The 20,471-nt window shown below is 44.4% G+C and overlaps 1 protein-coding gene and 1 pseudogene across 1 annotated transcript; one reads left to right on the plus strand and one right to left on the minus strand.

Moving 5' to 3' along the window:
- The first annotated feature begins 4,544 nt into the window (after positions 1 to 4,544).
- On the plus strand, positions 4,545 to 14,922 carry LOC123097687 (probable RNA-dependent RNA polymerase 2; annotated as a pseudogene).
- Positions 14,923 to 15,028: 106 nt separating this feature from the next.
- LOC123097688 (argininosuccinate lyase, chloroplastic) lies at positions 15,029 to 20,020 on the minus strand. The gene is made up of 7 exons (XM_044519499.1): positions 19,600 to 20,020; positions 18,964 to 19,227; positions 18,222 to 18,338; positions 17,196 to 17,344; positions 15,962 to 16,253; positions 15,721 to 15,885; positions 15,029 to 15,518 (listed from the first exon to the last, which is right to left on the minus strand). Exons 1-7 carry the CDS (start codon positions 19,909 to 19,911, stop codon positions 15,267 to 15,269), a joined length of 1,551 nt encoding a protein of 516 aa, XP_044375434.1. The 5' UTR covers positions 19,912 to 20,020; the 3' UTR covers positions 15,029 to 15,266.
- Positions 20,021 to 20,471: the final 451 nt, after the last annotated feature.

Below are 20,471 nucleotides of genomic sequence, written 5' to 3' on the forward strand. Positions count from 1 at the left end.
AGTCATCTGAGTGATACATGATCCGAGTCAAACTAGGCCGTGTCCGATCATCACGTGAGACGGACTAGTCATCATCGGTGAACATCTCCATGTTGATCACATCTACTATACGACTCATGTTCGACCTTTCGATCTCTTGTGTTCCGAGGCCATGTCTGTACATGCTAGGCTCGTCAAGTCAACCTAAGTGTTTCGCATGTGTTCCGAGGCCATGTCTGTACATGCTAGGCCCGTCAACACCCATTGTATTCGAACGTTAGAATCTATCACACCCGATCATCACGTGGTGCTTCAAAACAACGAACCTTCGCAACGGTGCACAGTTAGGGGGAACACGTCTCTTGAAATTTTAGTGAGGGATCATCTTATTTATGCTACCGTCATTCTAAGCAAATAAGATGTAAACATGACAAACATCACATGCAAATCATAAAGTGACGTGATATGGCCAATATCATCTTGCGCCTTAGATCTCCATCTCCGAGGCGCGGCATGATCACCTTTGTCACCGGCATGACACCATGATCTCCATCATTGTGTCTTCATGAAGTTGTCTCGCCAACTATTACTTCTACTACTATGGCTAACGGTTAGCAATAAAGTAAAGTAATTACATGGCGTTTTTCATTGACACGCAGGCCATACAATAAATTAAGACAACTCCTATGGCTCCTACCGGTTGTCATACTCATCGACATGCAAGTCGTGATTCCTATTACAAGAACATGATCAATCTCATACATCACATATATCATTCATCACATCCTTTTGGCCATATCACATCACATAGCATACCCTGCAAAAACAAGTTAGACGTCCTCTAATTGTTGTTGCATGTTTTACGTGGCTGCTATGGGTTTCTAGCAAGAACGTTTCTTACCTACGCAAAAACCACAATGTGATATGCCAATTTCTATTTACCCTTCATAAGGACCCTTTTCATCGAATCCGATCCGACTAAAGTGGGAGAGACAGACACCCACTAGCCACCTTATGCAACTAGTGCATGTCAGTCGGTGGAACCTGTCTCACGTAAGAGTACGTGTAAGGTCGGTCCGGGCCGCTTCATCCCACGATGCCGCCGAATCAAGATAAGACTAGTAACGGCAAGTAAATTGACAAAATCGACGCCCACAACTACTTTGTGTTCTACTCGTGCATAGAAACTACGCATAGACCTAGCTCTGATACCACTGTTGGGGAACGTAGCAGAAATTCAAAAAAATTCTACGCATCACCAAGATCAATCTATGGAGTAATCTAGCAACGAGGAGAAGGGGAGTGCATCTACATACCCTTGTAGATCGTGATGCGAAAGCGTTGCAAGAACGCGGATGAAGGAGTCGTACTCGTAGCGATTCATATCGCGGTTGATTCCGATCTAAGCACCGAAGAACGGTGCCTCCGCGTTCAACACACGTGCAGCCCGGTAACGTCTCCCACGCCTTGATCCAGCAAGGAGAGAGGGAGAGGTTGGGGAAGACTCCGTCCAGCAGCAGCACGACGGCGTGGTGGTGATGGAGGAGCGTGGCAATCCTGCAGGGCTTCGCCAAGCACTGCGGGAGAGGAGGAGGACATGGAAGAGGGGAGGGCTGCGCCAGAACTTGGGGTGCTGCTGCCCTCCCACCCCCCACATATATATAGGGGCAAGGGAGAGGGGGGCCGGCCCCCTCAGATCCAATCTGAGGAGGGCGGCGGCCAGGGGGTTGCCTTGCCCCCCAAGGCAAGGGGGGCGCCTCCCCTTAGGGTTCCCCCAAACCCCCAGGCGCATGGGCCCTGGGAGGGAAGGCGCCCAGCCCACTAAGGGGCTGGTCCCTCTCCACATACAGCCCATAGGGCCCTTCGGGGCTGGTGGCCCCTCCCGGTGGACCCCCGAAACCCTCCGGTGGTCCCGGTACATTACCGGTGACGCCCGAAACTCTTCCGGTGGCCAAAACGGGACTTCCCATATATAAATCTTTACCTCCGGACCATTCCGGAACTCCTCGTGACGTCCGGGATCTCATCCGGGACTCCGAACAACATTCGGTAACCACATTTATCTATTCCCTATAACCCTAGCGTCATCGAACCTTAAGTGTGTAGACCCTACGGGTTCGGGAATCATGCAGACATGACCGAGACGTTCTCCGGCCAATAACCAACAGCGGGATCTGGATACCCATGTTGGCTCCCACATGTTCCACGATGATCTCATCGGATGAACCACGATGTCGGGGATTCAATCAATCCCGTATACAGTTCCCTTTGTCTATCGGTATGTTACTTGCCCGAGATTCGATCGTCGGTATCCCGATACCTTGTTCAATCTCGTTACCGGCAAGTCTCTTTACTCGTTCCGTAACACATCATCCCGTGATCAACTCCTTGGTCACATTGTGCACATTATGATGATGTCCTACCGAGTGGGCCCAGAGATACCTCTCCGTTTACACAGAGTGACAAATCCCAGTCTCGATTCGTGCCAACCCAACAGACACTTTCGGAGATACCTGTAGTGCACCTTTATAGCCACCCAGTTACGTTGTGACGTTTGGTACACCCAAAGCATTCCTACGGTATCCGGGAGTTGCACAATCTCATGGTCTAAGGAAATGATACTTGACATTAGAAAAGCTCTTAGCAAACGAACTACACGATCTTGTGCTAGGCTTAGGATTGGGTCTTGTCCATCACATCATTCTCCTAATGATGTGATCCCGTTATCAACGACATCCAATGTCCATGGTCAGGAAACCGTAACCATCTATTGATCAACGAGCTAGTCAACTAGAGGCTTACTAGGGACATGGTGTTGTCTATGTATCCACACATGTATCTGAGTTTCCTATCAATACAATTTTAGCATGGATAATAAACGATTATCATGAACAAGGAAATATAATAATAACCAATTTATTATTGCCTCTAGGGCATATTTCCAACACCGGCAACTATGCCCTACCACCAATTGAATGCAACCCTAAGAGGATAAACCCCAGACACCATCTAGAAGTGGTGGAAGAGGAGATCAATATCTAGGAAGGGGGGAGGGGTTGGGCTGGTTAGACCTAGAGAGGCTTATACCTAGTTCCGTCTACCCCAAGCTCACTTTGGAGGCGAGGCTCCCGAGTTGCTCGCTTGCAAATTGTTTTGATTGGACTCTAGTCTCGCAATGGCGTGCACACCCAGAGTTGGGCCTAGGATGCAAGGGTCATCTGATCTCTGAGGTATGGCCCACTTTCTGCGAAGTGGTATGCGAACACACCCCACCACCACCGAGTTAAGCGGGTCGTCTCCATTGTCCAACGACGAGGGTCGGAGAGGACACGTTGAAGGAGTGGAGGGAGACGGAGGGCGGTGGTGATGGTCGACACGAGGCTAAGGGGAGGAGACAGACGTGAGAAAAGCCATCCAAAAGGGAATATACTTGTTTGGTTTTAAGGGTGTGCACAACATGGCGCCTCCGTGCCAGGTCTAGACGAGGCAAACACCAGCTGGAAAAGGAGAGGTGAGCAGCTTGCAGTGGAAACTTATAGTGACGAGTTGGTAACTAGTTGTTGTTGATTCGGATTCATTCTGATCAAAGTAGGAGCACATATAGTAGGTGAAATTATGTATAGGTTTAACTAGTAGTGAAGTCGGTCCAGTTCATTCATTTTTCCTAGCAAAACAGTCCATTTATTTAATGGTTCAAAACTCTAAAATTTCACATTTATTGTACAAAACAGCAAGATCATGCCCGCACAAAAAAGACCATAATATCGTAATTTGTTTGCGACCTGCCGCTTTTTTTTCAACGGTGATAATGAGACTCCAATATCACGCCCTAGGTGCTAACGAGTTTCTCAAGTGTTTTGATTCACTCTTGTCAGTTACATCTACAAACTAAAGCAGGTAGCTAAACCGATGCAACGGGAGTATTCAGTTCAATTCCACTATCATTGCAACCATTGTTGTCGAACACGCGATCTCCCGTTTCCTTGCTCACCCGAACTCCCCTCCCCACCCCACCCCCTCCCCGTGCGTGGTGTCTTTACCATTCTTCGCGCCATCCACACATCTTTGTCAGGCAAATGTTTTCTCATTTTAATTGTCAGTATACTTTCTACTATTTGCAAAATTTATAGTTCAAAATCGTGCAATGAAGACTGAAAAAGGATCAAAAGCGGATTAAGTATGAAGTATTCTGGACCCAGGGAGAGAACACATAAACCTGCCCGAGTCTCTTGTAGTTAAAAAGAACATAAGATTCCCATTTCACATCTCTTTCGTCTAATCTTTCCTATATATATGTCCCGCTCTTTTCTTCTTCTCTTTGATTTTTCTCTCATCTCTAATTTTTCTCCCATCCATTCTCTCTAAAATAGAATCATTGTCTCATGTTTTATTAATTTATAAAAAAACACATTTTGTTTTTGGTAAGTAATCAAATTCTTACTAAATAAATGTTTAAAAATAAATGACAGACGATTGCATATAAAAACTTGCTAAGATTTTAATGCATCATCATCAATATAATAATAGAAACGCAGTCACGAGCTAATCTACTATGGACAATTGTCTAGTAAAAAAAAACCAAGAGGGGTAACCCCGCCGGAATACCAAATCCTTCAGTCCCCCCTACACTCCAATGGCGACAGCGTTGTCGGCGACCGTCTCCACGGCGACGGTGCGAGTTTCCAATATCCCGCCCTCCGCCGTCGCTAAGGAGCTCCTAGCATTCTTCAACTCCGCCGTCGCCGCCGCCGGCGAAGCGTACGCCTGCGAGATCGCCGCCGCCCGACGCGGCTGGCTAAGCCGAGGCAATGGCAGCGTTCAGTTCGATTCCACCGCCACGGCAACCCTCGCCGCCGAACTCGCCTCCTCCGGGCGCCTACCCCGCTTCCTCGGCTCCCTCCTCTCCGTCTCGCCTGCCCCCTCCGACCTTCTTCCCCGCGCGCCGGACCTTTCTCTCCGCGTGGCCGACGCCCGCCTCCTTGTAGGCAACCGCGTCGCCGAGCGCGAATTTGAGGCGGCTGACTCTTGGGACAGCGTGCGCGTGGAGGTCATCCCGGGGAAGCGGCGCATAGACCTGCACCTGAATCACGATTCCCAAATGTACAGGCTCGAGGTGTTCTTCGAGGACATCAGGAACTGCTACCAGTGCAGCTTCGATGGGGCCGGCGCCATCTTGCTTCAGGTGAGCTGCTCACCATGTTGTTGTGATGCTTCTGTTTTTCCTTTGTACATTATATATTAGCCAGGCGTTGTGGTTACAGGGCGAGGTAGAAATTTCCAAATGCTAGACGCATTTGCCTGTTACAGATGAGATTCGTGCAAGTGAAGTGTGATCTGATAGTTTTATTTGAAGAAAAGGATGTTGTGCAGACGAACAATAGGTTTGATATGCATGGTGTAAGAAAAGGATGGTGTGCAGACAAACAATAGGTTTGATATGCATGGTGTGCAACCTTGATTTAACTCAGTGGTATGGTATGCGACTGGAATTTGTGAAATGTGAGTAGAGTGGTGACTGAATTTGCAGTTGTTTGTTCTCAAACTTTAGTTTTTTATTTGTTATGGTATACTTAGGGTGTGTTTGTTTGGGCTGCAACTTCTTCGGCTGCAGCTGCAACGGCTCCGGCTGGAAGGAGCAGCTGTAGCTGCTAGCTGCGGCTGGAAGGTTGGAGCTGAAGTGCAGTCGTTTGGTAGTTATGCTGTAGCAGCTGCGGCTGTTGCTGAAACGTGTTGAAATAACCAGAACGCCTTCTGTCGCTTTTTAGGTAGGGTTTAAGTGCTGATTATACTATTTTAACAGTAAATGACTCGATTAAGAGCTCTTTTTGTTGCAGATGGTCAGTTTTCATAGATTTTGACCTGAAATCACACAAGTTTGATGGTATAGGCAGTGTAGTTAAATGAATATGATGTATTAGACGTATGATAATAAATTCCCCACTGACATATTAGACAGTTGCAAAGGTGGCCGCTTGAACACATAAAGGATGACCACACCAACAAATATTACCACACTCTAGCAGGGAGCCTTGGCAGCCAGCGGGCACACACGCAAGCATGCACTGGCAACACATGTAGCACACGCAGGACACACGCACAGATCACGCACGCAGACCATAGACGCCAGGCGCACATGCACGCACGCCGGCCAGCCGCACACGCCGGACACATACACTCGCTAGGCAAGCCCACAAGAGCATGCACACACACCGGAGATGGCTGGAATGAGCTCGGCGGCCAGAGGGGCTAGGCCGGGAATGCCTGAGGAGCAGCATGACGTTGACCTGGGAAGGACCAGGTGGAGCTGCATTGGAACGACGTGTGTCGTCGCTCGTTGGCAAGCAAAGGCATGCCTGGGGGCTCGCTAGCAGCTGCGCGTGCCCAGTGTTGACCCGGGAAGGACCACCACCGATGCAGCCATCTTGGCTCGATTTGGCACGGAGGAGGGAGAGGAAACTCGGGCGACGACTGTCGTCGGCGAGGAAACTCGAGGCGGTGGCCGTCGTTGCCGAGGCAACTCGTGACGGCGGCGCTGTTGCCGAGGGATCTCAGGGCGGCGGGAGGGAGTAGCGGGATCCGCGGCGGCAGCCAGCGAGGTCGGTGGCAAGAGGGATTCGCGGGCTCCGTGGCAGTGGCGGGAGGGACACTGCTGTGAGAGAGATGAGAGGGACAGAGGAGTGGGAACTGATCAAACCGGTAAGGGCATTTCTGCCGTAGTATGTGATTTTGTGGGAGGGCAAATCGGTCATTGGTCACTTTTGAGCTGGCTGCGAGGAGCAGAAGCCCGATTTTTCACCTGCGGCTTCTGCTCGATTTTTTTCGGAGCGCTCCACGGGAGGGCTGGGTGGAGCTGGTGCAAAAACAGCCCGTTTGTTTGGGCCCCGGCTTTTTTGGGCCAGAAGCTGTAGGAGCTGGTAAAAAGAGCCAAAACAAACACACCCGAGTCTAAAACATATAGAGTTGTTTCACTACGTGATATCCTAACTATCCAAACGGTTGCTTGTTTTTAGACATAACTATATTTAGTTAATGGGCTTTCAGAACCCTGGCTCGTACGAAATTATGTCCTGTTGGATTAATGAATTGGATGTGCCTTCTTTTTCTTTCCAATGCATGTGGTGGACAAATTTCTGGAGCATTTAGTGCCAAAATAGATAATATGCGCTACCAGTTTTTTAACTGTTTATATGTCGGGAAATGTTACAGCAAGATATTATATGGATCTACTGGTATCCAGTATGTCAAATGTGGGAACATCTTGTGGTTGAACTTTGAAGAAGGAAGTTCTAGTTCTACTTCCACCCTCAATACTTGCGTGCGCTGAAAAATTGGCAAATTCTCGAGTCAGTAAACTAGAGTGAACCATCACAGTTGTCTGGTTTGCAATTATGCGTTAGAGCCCATAAAGTAAGATGGATAGCGATGCTACTTTTATTTCCACTACGTTGGTGGTTACTAATTAGAGTGAAATGGATATGAAGCTTACCTGATGAATACACATCACCGTTACTTTTCTAAATTTACTGATTGTCATACTTCTTAGACTATAACTTGGGCAGGCGCAACTCACTTTTAATTCTTTCTATAATTCTGCAGTTGGTAAAATATATATTATCTTGACTAATGTTAATTTAATATTTGTTTCAGCTCATGTATGCACCAAGAATATGCACAACAATTTCTGGGCCTGCAGTTTATTCAAGGTTCTCAGATGACCGCTTTCATGCATGCAAGGAGAATGCGAAGTTTACCTGGGTCAGAGCACTAGATTTTACACCTAACCACTCTTTTGGGAAGTGTTCAACTCTTGCCCTCGTACTTGATGAAGGTGCACCAGTGTCATTTATTCTCAACAGCTTACCTTTCTCAGGAGAGTTAGGGGAATTGGTCATTTCTTCAATGGAATTTTTTGGTCCGTTGTCCAAAGTCGTTCCCCTTGTTGACTGCCCAAGTGGTTGTTCAGTGTCGTATGAAGTTCTTTTTCGTCTCAATTCTCTTGTTCACATGGGAAAGATAGTTGCCAAACATGTTAATGCTGATCTGTTTAAAGCTCTTGAAGAAATACCAGTTCATATTTCAAGGAGGATTTTTGAGAAAATGAGCAAGTTAGAGTTTACATGCTATGGACCTTTGCAATTCATCCAGCAGGAGGCTCATAACAGGAATAGGAGCCATAATGCTTTGCTTTCCAGTAAGACTGAAGGTGACGGAAAGTTAATGATGTGTTACAGGATTCACATCACTCCATCCAAAATATACTGCTTGGGACCTGAGGAAGAAGTTTCAAATTATGTGGTTAAGCATCACAAACAGTATGCTTCTGACTTTGCTAGAGTTACTTTTGTCGACGAAGACTGGAGTAAGCTTTTTCCAGATGCTATCTCAGCTAGAACTGGACGAGGGTTCTTTTCTCAACCCTTGAAAACTGGCCTATATTATCGTATTTTTTCCATCCTGAAAGAAGGATTTTCCATTGGTCCAAAGAAGTATGAATTCCTGGCCTTCTCAGCAAGTCAACTTCGTGGAAGTTCTGTTTGGATGTTTGCCTCTAATGATTCCCTGAAGGCCGAGGATATAAGAAGGTGGATGGGCAACTTTGAAGAAATCCGTTCAGTATCTAAGTGTGCGGCTAGAATGGGACAGCTGTTCAGCTCCTCAAGACAAACACTTGAAATCCTACCACGGGATGTAGAAGAGATTCCAGATATTGAAGTCACAACTGATGGCACTAAATACATATTTTCTGATGGTATCGGGAAGATCTCTGAGAGATTTGCTAAAGAAATGGCTTGCCGAATTGGATTAGACTATACTAACCCTCCTTCAGCTTTTCAAATAAGGTATGGTGGCTACAAAGGAGTTGTTGCTGTCGACCCTGATTCCTTTCGTAATCTTTCTCTGCGACCTAGTATGAAGAAATTCGAATCAAAGAGCAGAATGTTTAACATTACAAGTACCAGCAAATCCCAACCATGCTATATGAATCGTGAAATTATCTCTCTCCTTTCAACTTTGGGGATAAGAGATGAGATATTTGAGTTGATGCAACAAGACGACATGCGTGAATTAGATGAAATGCTGACCAACAGAGAAGCTGCTCTCTCTGTTCTGGGGAAAATTGGTAGTGCAGAAACGAAGACAGCATCGAAAATTTTACTGCAAGGTTATGAACCAAGTTTAGAGCCTTACCTGTTGATGATTCTTAAGGCCCATCAGGATAATAGGCTGACTGACATAAGAACTAGATGTAAGATTCATGTTCCGAAAGGCCGTGTTCTTATTGGTTGTTTGGACGAAACAGGTGAATTAGAATATGGTCAAGTGTACATCAGAATTTCAAAGAACAGCAAAGAGCAGAAGGATAATTGTCAACCGTATTTTTCTAAAGATAATGGGAAAGAGAAAACAGCAGTTGTTGTTGGAAAAGTTGCAGTATCAAAAAATCCTTGTCTCCATCCTGGTGACATCAGAGTACTTGAAGCTGTCTATGACCATGGATTGTATGCTAAGAACCTGGTTGATTGTGTTGTCTTCCCTCAAAGAGGAGAAAGGTAATGCCGTATGTTATACGGAAACTGAAAGACAATCATCTAGAGTTTATATTGCTCTGTCAATGCCTTCAGAGGAGCTCAAATCTCTACTGAAGTGTTTGTCAGCGTGTTCCTTTCCATGTTAGATAGATATCCAGTCATGTTACACACATACATCTCTACCTATTGATGGATGTTGCCACTGCTTGCTTTCTCCTTCAATTAATCTTTGATGTAATAGGCCTCGTCCATATAGACTTTAATCTTTGATGTTAATCAGGCCTCATCCAAATGAATGCTCCGGGGGCGATTTGGACGGTGACCTCTATTTTATCACTTGGGACGAGAAACTGATTCCAGAGAAGGTTGATTCACCTATGGACTATACTGCAGCAAGGCCACGCATAATGGATCATGTTGTTACACTTGAGGTATGTTCCTTACTGTTTATTCATTTTAATTTCTCTTCCTAGGTTGTTGCTGCTAATTTTAACGAAGATTGTTTTATTTGACCAATATCAATTTTTATACTTGCAACTGCAAATATAATCAAAATATCAGTTTTTTACAGTCTGTAACATTTCAATAATACTAGAAGAAAATGCGCGCTTCGGCGCACCATTTTCCATTGTTATGCCATGTTTCCTGTTATAAATCATCAAAGAAAGAATTCTTTAATCAAACTTCTGATGTAAACAAATCACGTGCTAACATCATTCATTTTGAACAACTTCTTTCTATTGCTTGCCTATTAGTTCATGGGCTCCCAGAGAACCTGACAAGATACAGTATATTAGCTAGATTTTGAAGTTGACAAAATGGGAAGGAAAAACTGCAGTGTAGGATCTAGTAGACTGGACTACAAAGCTGACCTCCTGGAAGCATCGATTAGAATAAAGATGATCTTGAATAAGATAGCCAGTAAAGAAACCTAAACATGCAAACAAGTTTGGGACCTGAACCAATTGAGCTTCAGTGAGATGAGTGAAACCAATGGCATTGGCAACCTCCCAATAAATTCTAGTGTCAGACAGATCATCATTCGCAGTATAAGTAGGAAGTTATCCAAAGTTACCTTTAGTATCAACATGAGCGTATAATAATATAAAAAACCATAAGTGTCACAAGACCATCAAATAAACTGATTCCTCGGGAGCATTCATCAAAGCATAATCACGCAATTCATGAAATATTATTCTTCCAGAACCAAAAGGACAGTGACTGTCTTGCACAGTGCACATACTTTCAGACACGCTATGGAAGTATATAGATAAAAAAAAGGGTCATTCCAAAAAGTAGAGATTTTATTATGTCCAATCATATAAACTTTCTGAGATAAATCTTTCCCATGTCAGATAAGGCACATCCACGAAAGAAGAGTATATTTTTCGTATCAACCTGCAAAAACAAATTAATGTGCATCTTACAGTAGACTGCTTGTGTATGCGCAACTCACCATTGTAATGGAAGGTGCTGATTACAAATTTAAAGTATAAACACCCAACCAAACTGCCGCCCTGCGGAGCACAGCGACGTAGAAGCTTTCACGTCGATGTGTCAGTTTCCAGTCACACAATGGCAGCAGCAAAGTGTATCCTGCACCCCACGGCCACCGCCTTGCAGCGACCGTATTCCTTATCAGCGTAACTGACACCTTTGAAGTTTGATTGAGTAATTGGAGAGCACTGCATTACAGGTTGTTGAAGCACTCAAAAGGAATAAGGTGCCTGTCACCTGGTCAGAAAACATAATATGCATAACAGGTGAAGTAAGTAGAGTTCTGATTGAGGGAAAGAGGCCGACGCCTATAATACTTATGTGATTAGTAGATAATCATACCAAACCAATATCACATCTTTCAAAGATTCATCAGAGTAGAAAGAACCTCCAGGGGAAGGAATGTCAGAGACAAACACACAACCAAAGAGATCTAACTGCAAGAGATAAGTACCATGTGCGGCATTTTAACTGAGGTTTGGAGATCTCTCACATAGTCACATCTTTGAAAATGGCTGCCTGCATTTGTTTTATTCAAAATAATAAATGAAAGGAACAACTTGGTTGATTTGTTTCAATCAAATTAGTTAAGGGTCTCTATGGTTATTTCTAATCACTAGTAAATGCGTACGTGCAATGCACGTTAAAATTAGGCAGTATATTAATTGCATAGAGATAATAGGTAAGATATCATTTTCGTGTTAATTGTGTGATTAGTGCTGACGATGACATATTGAGCACTTACCATTGGAGCAATCTGGGTCGTTGGATTGACCTTATTTGATGTCTGAGATTAATTGGATCTGCCCCCTAGGGTCTTTTTATATTGGTAGAGATAAAGCTCATCACATCCCCTTGTTAAAAGATTAAAATATATGAAAACATCAGTATGTAATCATCACAAGGACTGTAAACCGACAGAAGAGAATACAAATATGACCGTACATTTATTCAGACCTACAAAAGAGAACTGATATGCAATCTCCACCAGAAATATGTCTCATCTACCCATATTACAGCAATTTGATCAAGTAATTCTTAGCAATTGACATTTATGTTTGCGAAACAATAAAAACAGGGTGAATTATGAATACAACATCAACACTGTATATAAGGCTTTGATTTGTAGGGTGCACTCGTTAAGAGCAATAAATAGAGGAGATGATGTTTACCAATCAGTGGCAAGTTGCAATGCATGTCAGCCAATTTTTTTGATGTGAAACCTATATTCCTAACTCCAGTGCTTTTCTTTCCAAACAGACAAACCTGAAACAATTAGCATGATAGTTCCAATACTAGGCAAGTACTTATTGTTCATCTATTTGCATACTGATAAGAGATAAGAAGGCTTCACATCTTTTATTTCTCTCCTTCTTTCCATGTTTCTCTCTTTCTTGTCCCGGTGGTCTAATTTTTGACTGCTCTATAACTCTGTTAGGTCTGACGAAAAGTTATTTTGTTAAACCACAACATGACCACTTGACAAATCCAGGACGTTATCAATAAACAATAACACCACACTGAGCCGCGCACTTTCCAAATTTGGTGAAAAGTGCATCCTATCTTCCAATTCTTTGTAACCTGACAAACATTCTAGTGGTCGCTGCTGAAAATTTTGTGATAATATTAGCCTATTTTGAAATTGTGTAACTGAACACATCAAGTACCTGACTGTGTGAATGCACTCAAAATGGAACACAAGCATTCTATATTGCACTCATGTCAAGTTTAATTAAGTTTATAGCTCATTTACTAATTTAGTTAGAGTGGAGAAATAAGTCAAGTGACCTGAAAATTCCAACACTAAGTCTGAACGACCACTCCTTTCCTGCCTCTCTGTTTTCTCTATCCCTGTGTGCTAAGTGCCTCAGGCCGATTTTGCCGCACCATGTGAGCCCGAGCTAGAGTCCATCTTCCACACACCCAATAAATCGAACGACCAAAGGCCCATCAACCGCCACATGAAGACGCACCAACAACCCTCGATGGATTGTTTGGAACCTATATGTAACTCCATTAAGAGCTATAGCAAACCATCAGATAAAGGACAGGAACCTCGCCTTCAGGGATGAACAACTGATGTCGACACGAATGAGGTAACCACACTACCAAGTGGTTCCTGTGGTTGTTGATGCGGTGGCCGGTTGGAGCAGCACCGCCCCTCGAAGCCCCCACACGCAATCAATCCAGCGAAGCCACAAAGCTGCCCACTGCCTTTTCTCCTCCCCACTCTGTCCATGAAGAGGCGAAAAAGAGGCGTGTCCCCCCCCAAAAGCAGTGATCCAGGGCACCTAGTCAAAGGCGGTTTAGATTCTGTCAACACCAGCTGACCAGTGGGACCAGAAACGATAGAAAAACCAGATCGCTGAGGGCGTCATATTTCCTGGGAGCTTAGTAACTTTAGAGAATTATTATCTTGATGCACCTCACATCTTTCTAAAACATTTCTTTGGCAAGAACTGGTTACATGCCTATATGGTAAGTGCACAACAGCCAGAGATAACTGGCCACGGAGCGTCGAACTCAGCCAGGATGGCATAACAGCCAACACAAAATTTTGAATGCTTTGAACTATGCTAGCCATACACAATTAATAATGTTCTGTAGAAATGTGGGTACTTATTTCAGAAAGGAAGACATTTTTACCGTCCTCTAATGAAAACAGTTGTGCATGATTGAGTTTTAAAGTGGTCTTGGCTTTAAAATGTTCTTCAATGCATATCTCTGACCTTGGTAGGTTCACAACTATTTACCAGTTGGCTCCAATAAGCAGTTCAGAGTTCTCTTCTCGACAAGCAAATGTATTTTCCTCGCCTGACACGTTTATACCTGAAAGCTTACAGAAACATCTAATGAACTGCAGGAAATTCAGAAGTACTTTGTAGATTACATGATAAATGACTCGCTCGGTGCAATCTCAACTGCTCACTTGGTTCACGCGGATCGTCATCCAATGAAAGCCCGGAGCCCTGAGTGCCTCCAGCTAGCTGGTTTGCATTCGATGGCGGTCGACTTCGCCAAGTCAGGAGCTCCAGCTGAAATGCCCCGGTCACTGAGACCAAAGGAGTACCCCGACTTCATGGAACGGTGGGACAAACCAACGTACATCTCCGACGGGGCTCTCGGCAAGCTCTACCGAGCGGCTGCGAGCCGTATGCAGAGCGCTCCTGCCACCTCGTCCTCGGCTCAACTGAGCCCCGCGTATGATCCCGACCTGGAGGTCCCTGGCTTCGAGGAATTCTTGGCATCAGCGGAGGAGTGCTACGACCTGTACGAGGAGAAGCTGAGCACCCTGATGGGCTACTACGGCGCGGAGCATGAGGACGAGATCCTGACCGGCAACATCCGGAACAGACTCCTGTACCTGAAGAAGGACAACAAGAGGTACTTCGAGATGAAGGACCGCATCATCGACTCTGTCGAGGGCCTGCACAAGGAGGTGCGGGGTTGGTTCACTAGCCGCCCGAAGGCGGAGACGGCGAGGAGGGCCTCGGCGTGGTACCGCGTGACCTATCACCCGGACCACCGCCGACCGGGAAAGAAGCAGTTCTGGAGCTTCCCGTGGATCGTCTGCGACGAGCTGCTGAAGATCAAGGAGTCCAATAAGCAGCGCAGCAGCAGGAGGACGACGCTGCGACCTGACTCGTCTGGCCAAGTGATTAATTAAGTGGGAGTTGGCAAGAAGATGTGTATGTATGTAGTGTAAAACTCTGGGGATGGCTGCGGTGCAGAGTGCAGACCATTGTGAGCTGAGCTGAGCGGCAGAGCTGTGCCTGCCCCGCTCGTATGGACGGACAGCTTTGCTTGATGTGTGTGATGGAAATGAACCGTGCCTGGTCGTGTTGGTTGAACTCACAAGGCGATAGGTAGCATCGTAAATCATGCTCAACAAAGCTTCTGCTTTGTGTGCAATTCTCTTCTGGTGGGTGCCTATACTATCTGGTCGCCATAATATGGTGACGTTCAAAATAAATAAATAGAACCAGTCACCTGTTTGGACATAAACATAGATACTCCCTCTGTAAACTAATGGGCATCCTTTTTGGATTCGTCATGGAGATCAAACATACACAGCCTTTTCAGTACAATTGCAAGTGCCTTACAAATAAAACGTTGAACGGATCACTCCAACTCTCAAATGAAGCAACAGCAGACTGTCTCTCGTCCAGAAACCACGTTCATAACACTACAATCCACTTCCCAAAATAAATAACAGCCACACTAGACTTGGGGGATTTATTCCTCTGTTGATGCCGCGCCTTAGGGGTTGATCCCAAGCTGAACGCGCCAATCTTCAAGCTGTTTTTTTACTTGTTCTGAACCCGTAGAACCGTAAGATATGAACTTGTTGACGGCGTTTTCCACACCCAAATAGGCGTACACATCGGCCTCGAAGACAGGGTGAACCGCTTTCAAGTCGTCCATTTCAAGCTCTGTCAGCTGACAGTTCTTCGACACACATAGAGCCACACACCTTCCAACTATCTCGTGAGAAGTTCTGAATGGAACGCCCTGCACAAGAGAAATATAGAAACCACTCAACCAGAGTAACCATCCTAGTCAAGTAATAACACAGCAGAAATAAAACAAAATAAGTGTTAATGTAATTATCCTAGTCGGTTTACTCATGCAGTTATTATTTTTGATGCTGTGGATTAATTTAATTCCTATTGTAAACCTATGGCTAATTCAGACTAAGTAGAGTAGTGTTTACCTTCTTCACAAGATAATCTGCCAGTGTTGTTGCATCCAGATAACCAGCAGGCAGCGAACTTTGTATTCTTTTTGAGTTAAAAGAGATATTTTGAGCAAACTCACTGCATACTTCAAGCATTCCTAGTATGGCCTTCACACTGTCAAACAAGGGTTCCTTGTCTTCCTGCTCGAAAAGGAACTGTTCAGAACATGCACAGGAAATCAGGCCTGGATAATTAAACTATAAGAATGGGACGCACCTGTAGGTCACGGTTGTATGCCTGTGGAAGGCCTTTGCAGAGGACCAGGACAGTCATGAGATCACCAACAACCCTAGCAGATTTTCCACGAACAAGCTCCATCGGATCTGGATTTTTCTTCTGTGGCATAATGCTGCTTCCAGTTGACACCGAGTCACTTGGTGTCAAGAATCCAAACTCCTCTGATGCCCACAAGACCCACTCTTCGCCAATGCGGGAAAGATGAATAGCAGCAATAGAGTTGGCAGCAAGAAACTCCAAAACAAAGTCACGATCTGACACTGCATCGATACTGTAGAAAAAGATTAATCAAATACCGAAACAAATGTTAAAAGGTGTGATTAACCCAAAAGGAGGAAATTCACAGAGAAAAAGCATACAGTTAGTTCAATTATTAGCATCGCTTAGTCTATAAGAATTAAGCATATAATTTCAATTGCACAGGAATATTCCAGCACTAAAACTTGAAATGGTAGTCGTTGTCTGAATAGCTAATCATGTAAACCAAGTATGAACAAGCAAATTAAAAAAAAAGGGTATTTGTACCTCTGTATTATACTCCCTCCGTCCCAAAATAAGTGTCTCAAGCTTAGTACAACTTTGTACTAAAGTTAGTACAAAGTTGAGACACTTATTTTGGGATGGAGGGAGTATTTCACTTCTTTACTAGATAGCCACAAAATGATAATGCAGTCAGGCTTAACATCTTTAGGGCTCATTCAGTTTTGAGGATTTTCAAATCAGAGGAATAGGAAAAGTAAAGGAATAGGATGCCCTGCCCACTCCGATCCTTAGGGATTTTCTATGAGGAATGAGGTCAATCTGAGGAATTTTCTATGTGGTCTCACCTAATGCTAAGAATCCTAAGGAATGGGGTTAATATGATTATATGGACACAATCCTAAGGAATCCAGTACATCTATGTCTATTAAACGAATGCTAAACACAGGAAAAAACGTAGGAATCCTCCAAACCAAATTAGCCCTTAATCAGCTTACTTTGCTAAGATTAATGTGCTCCCCAAAAAACCAATTTAATAGGCTACATGTGCGCTTGCATGTAAGGTAGAGACTCATTTTACAAGATTTACAATATTTAAGGGTGCTAAGGTATGCAATTTAATAAACTAACTTTATCTTGGTTACAATTCAACAAGATATAGCAGAGAAAGCATACTATCGACTTTACATGTTCACAGTTCCACACTATTAATGAAATCAAGGATGTTGGTTACCTGTTCTTCATCGGAGCGGTAAACTTCAAATCTTTAGCAGTTTTGAACCTATCAATGGGGAGTCCAGTTCCAGCCAAAGCACAAGCACCAAGAGGGCAGAAATTCACTCTTTCCCTGCAGTCGATCAGCCGGCCAGCATCACGCTCCAACTGTGCACAGCGCAAGTGAAAATAAAATCAGATTCATTTCCAGTTATATGGTTCACTCTAGGGCGGAACCTAGTTCAGTCCAAGGTGGGCCATGACCCACCTAAACTGAAATTTCACCAAAAAATACGACTTTCCTGCTTATATACACTAATTACTCAAAGGCTAAGTTGGCTAATGCTTATTACGAATTCAGGCACATGCTGGATTAGCCCCCTCTGTTTCAATTGAAGGCTCCAAGCTATGCTACAGTTCGATCTAAAAGAAATGAGGTGGTATTTATCAGGAGATTAGTAAAGTATCTGAAACACTATTACACCCTTGCACAAGAAACATAGTTAGTGATTGGTTATAAGCTGTAAGATTGTGACCTCAATATTTGATTGCATGTCATGTTGATTTGAGCTGCCAGCTAATGGTGCAGCAATTCAACAACAGAAGGAGTCTACGGAAAATATGAAGCAGTGAAGCACCCAGATATGGTGCTATTTCTATGCATTCCCGGATTACATAACTTTTTGCACAAAGAGAAACAGGACTTTGAATCATATGAAATACCTCATCCGATAATCCATCTACTTCCATTGGGTACTGGGATATGTCTATGTAACATCCAAATGGGCTAAGTTCAATGTTAACTACAGCAACAACGAAAAAACATCCCTTCTGCAGTGTATTCTCATTTTTCTAGTGGGAAAAAATTGAGCTAATGTGGCAAACAGTCTAAAAAAAATTCACATTAGAAATGGTTAAATAGAGTGGATAAATATGATTACTACAGTGTAGAGAGGAGGTTTAGGGGTTCGTTTACAGGACAGTTAGAAAATTAGTCATCAACGCACTAAAAAGCAATGGTGCAGTAATAAGAGGATGGGGGTACCTGTTCAACATAGGATAAGAGAAGATGTGGCAACAAGACAGGTTGTGCCCTTTGAAGATGGGTATAACCGGGGACAATTAAGTCAACATATTTTGAAGCTAACAAAACCAGAGACACCTGAAACAATAAGAATTATGCTTGTGTTATAAAAATAATATCTTAGATAAACACCATGGAAGAGTTATCATAAAAGGGGAATCGTGTTATATCAGCAAAGCGGGATAACTTACAATGTTACCAATTATTAAAATATGTGAACATATGATATAAATTAGATAAAATACAAAAACCCATCGATATTCTTAGTTATACATAATTCATTTCTGCACAGCAACAAACTGCCTCTATTGCTTGGAAACCTTAAGCAGTATGGACAAGGTACAAATACCAAATGCATGGAACCAAGTAGATCTTCGTTTCTCCCCCCTTGAGAGAGTGGAGAAGTTCTCTTTGGAAGTTGTTGCCCATAGTTGAGCATTACCAGAAAAAATCAGTAGGAATAGCTTTACAGTTCAGTTAGCGTCCCTAGTTGTCAAGGTGGTGTACCGGGCGCAAATAATAAAAATAGCAATGGATCTAACATAGACCATGACACTTAATAATGAAAACGTAATGTCTTGTGATGTCTACAAAAAGCATAAATCGGATGAATGCGACAGCAGAAAACAAGTTGTATACAAGAAGGTCAGACAAGTTATAAGCAGCACACCATGAGCATCACAAAGAGAACTCAAGAACAAACCTGAAACTGTTTGATGCGAATCAAAATCTTGTCAATAGCATCGCGGCACCACAACCTAAGATCCGTCACAATTTGGTCGTTGCGGCTCCTAGCAGTGTGTAACTTCTTGGCCGGCTCACCAACTTTCTCAATCAGAGCTGCCTCGATGTTCATGTGCACGTCCTCCCTATCCTTTCTCCACTCAAACTTGCCATCTTGAATCTGCTTCTCAATTTGATCAAGGCCCTCCAAGATAATATCCCTATCACCGGTGGTTATCAAACCCTGCATTGCAAATGATTCAGAACATCCACGATAAGGTTGGCCATTAGTTCAGTTAACATCTACAACAAGCTAGAGGGAGGTGCTTCCATTAAATATTTGGACGTGCTAAGCAAACCCAAACCCCTAATGACTGCAAGATTAAACCCTCAATCCTTCAATGTTACGCTTCAAATCAAGCAAGAAATTTCGAACAGCTGCGGATCACACCAAATGCAGCACAACGAAGGTAGCAATTTCGTCAAACACACTGCGAGCATAACATCAAGCTGTCGCTGCAGCCTCGTCGAAAGCATGGAACTAACCAGACCAACACCTAGGCGGCCACGACACCGACCAGAACAGGTGATTCGATGGAGCGCGCGCACAAGGTACCTGGGCGGCGAGCATGGACGCGTGGGCCTTGCTGCCCATGATGTCGTACTTGTAGAGCTGCCAGTCGTAGGAGATGGACTCGGTGAAGCGCTCCACGGCGTCGGTGACGCCCTCCTCGAAGCGGCCGCCCCACAGCTTGGTCTCCTTCTTCTCCTCGGCCTCCGAGGACGCCATCGAGGAGGCCGCCGCCGCGACGGCCGGGAAAGAGGGGCGACGGCGGGGGGCGACGGCGCTGACGGCGGGGAAGGCGAGGCGGGCGCGGGGGAGCGAGGTGGGCGCCGGAGAGAGGAGGGAATGGGAGGTGGCGGCCATGAGCGTGGCACTGGCGCCGATGTTCGCTGCACGCGCGGCTGTGGCGCGGCGGCGCGGCGAGGGAGTAGGTGGGGAGGGTTTAGAGCGTCCACGCTGTATAGTGTATACTTTTCCTGCCTCTAGCCTTTTAAGGGAGGCCCCGTTTGAAATGAAGTCGAAGAAATTTGGAGGGACAAGATTTCTATAGAGACTTTTCCTATCATGCCGTTTGAAGCAAAGGAAATGCTAATCTTATATTCTTTTGAAATTATTTGTAGAATGATTATTTCATGTTTGATTTTGTAGGAAACCAAATATGAGGTAATATCTCATGTTTTCTTCTCCTTCTCTCTAGAATTCATGTGTTTTTCCTCCTTGACATTCAAACGATGGTTTTGGAGTTTCTTTTAGAAACATCCTATAAAATTTCAGAATAAATGGCATTTTAACATGGTGTATTTTCTTATTGCTACGTGTCGATTTTCTTTCAAACGGGGCCTTAGCTTTGAGGCTACCCCATATAAATAGAACATTAATTTATATCAACATGTAAACATATGCGGGTGAGAAATTTTAGAAGA

Source organism: Triticum aestivum, chromosome 4D (genome assembly GCF_018294505.1).
Source record: "Triticum aestivum cultivar Chinese Spring chromosome 4D, IWGSC CS RefSeq v2.1, whole genome shotgun sequence".
Lineage (NCBI taxonomy): Eukaryota > Viridiplantae > Streptophyta > Magnoliopsida > Poales > Poaceae > Triticum > Triticum aestivum.

What these genes read in the sequence shown, in the direction of transcription:
- LOC123097688 (XM_044519499.1), bottom strand. Translation starts at nt 19,911, where the DNA reads ATGGCCGCCACCTCCCATTCCCTCCTCTCTCCGGCGCCCACCTCGCTC. An exon ending in CGTCCATGCTCGCCGCCCAG is followed by an intron (nt 19,228 to 19,599) that starts GTACCTTGTGCG and finishes TTTGCAATGCAG; the next exon opens with GGTTTGATAACCACCGGTGA. An exon ending in CATACAACCGTGACCTACAG is followed by an intron (nt 15,886 to 15,961) that starts GTGCGTCCCATT and finishes CTTTTCGAGCAG; the next exon opens with GAAGACAAGGAACCCTTGTT.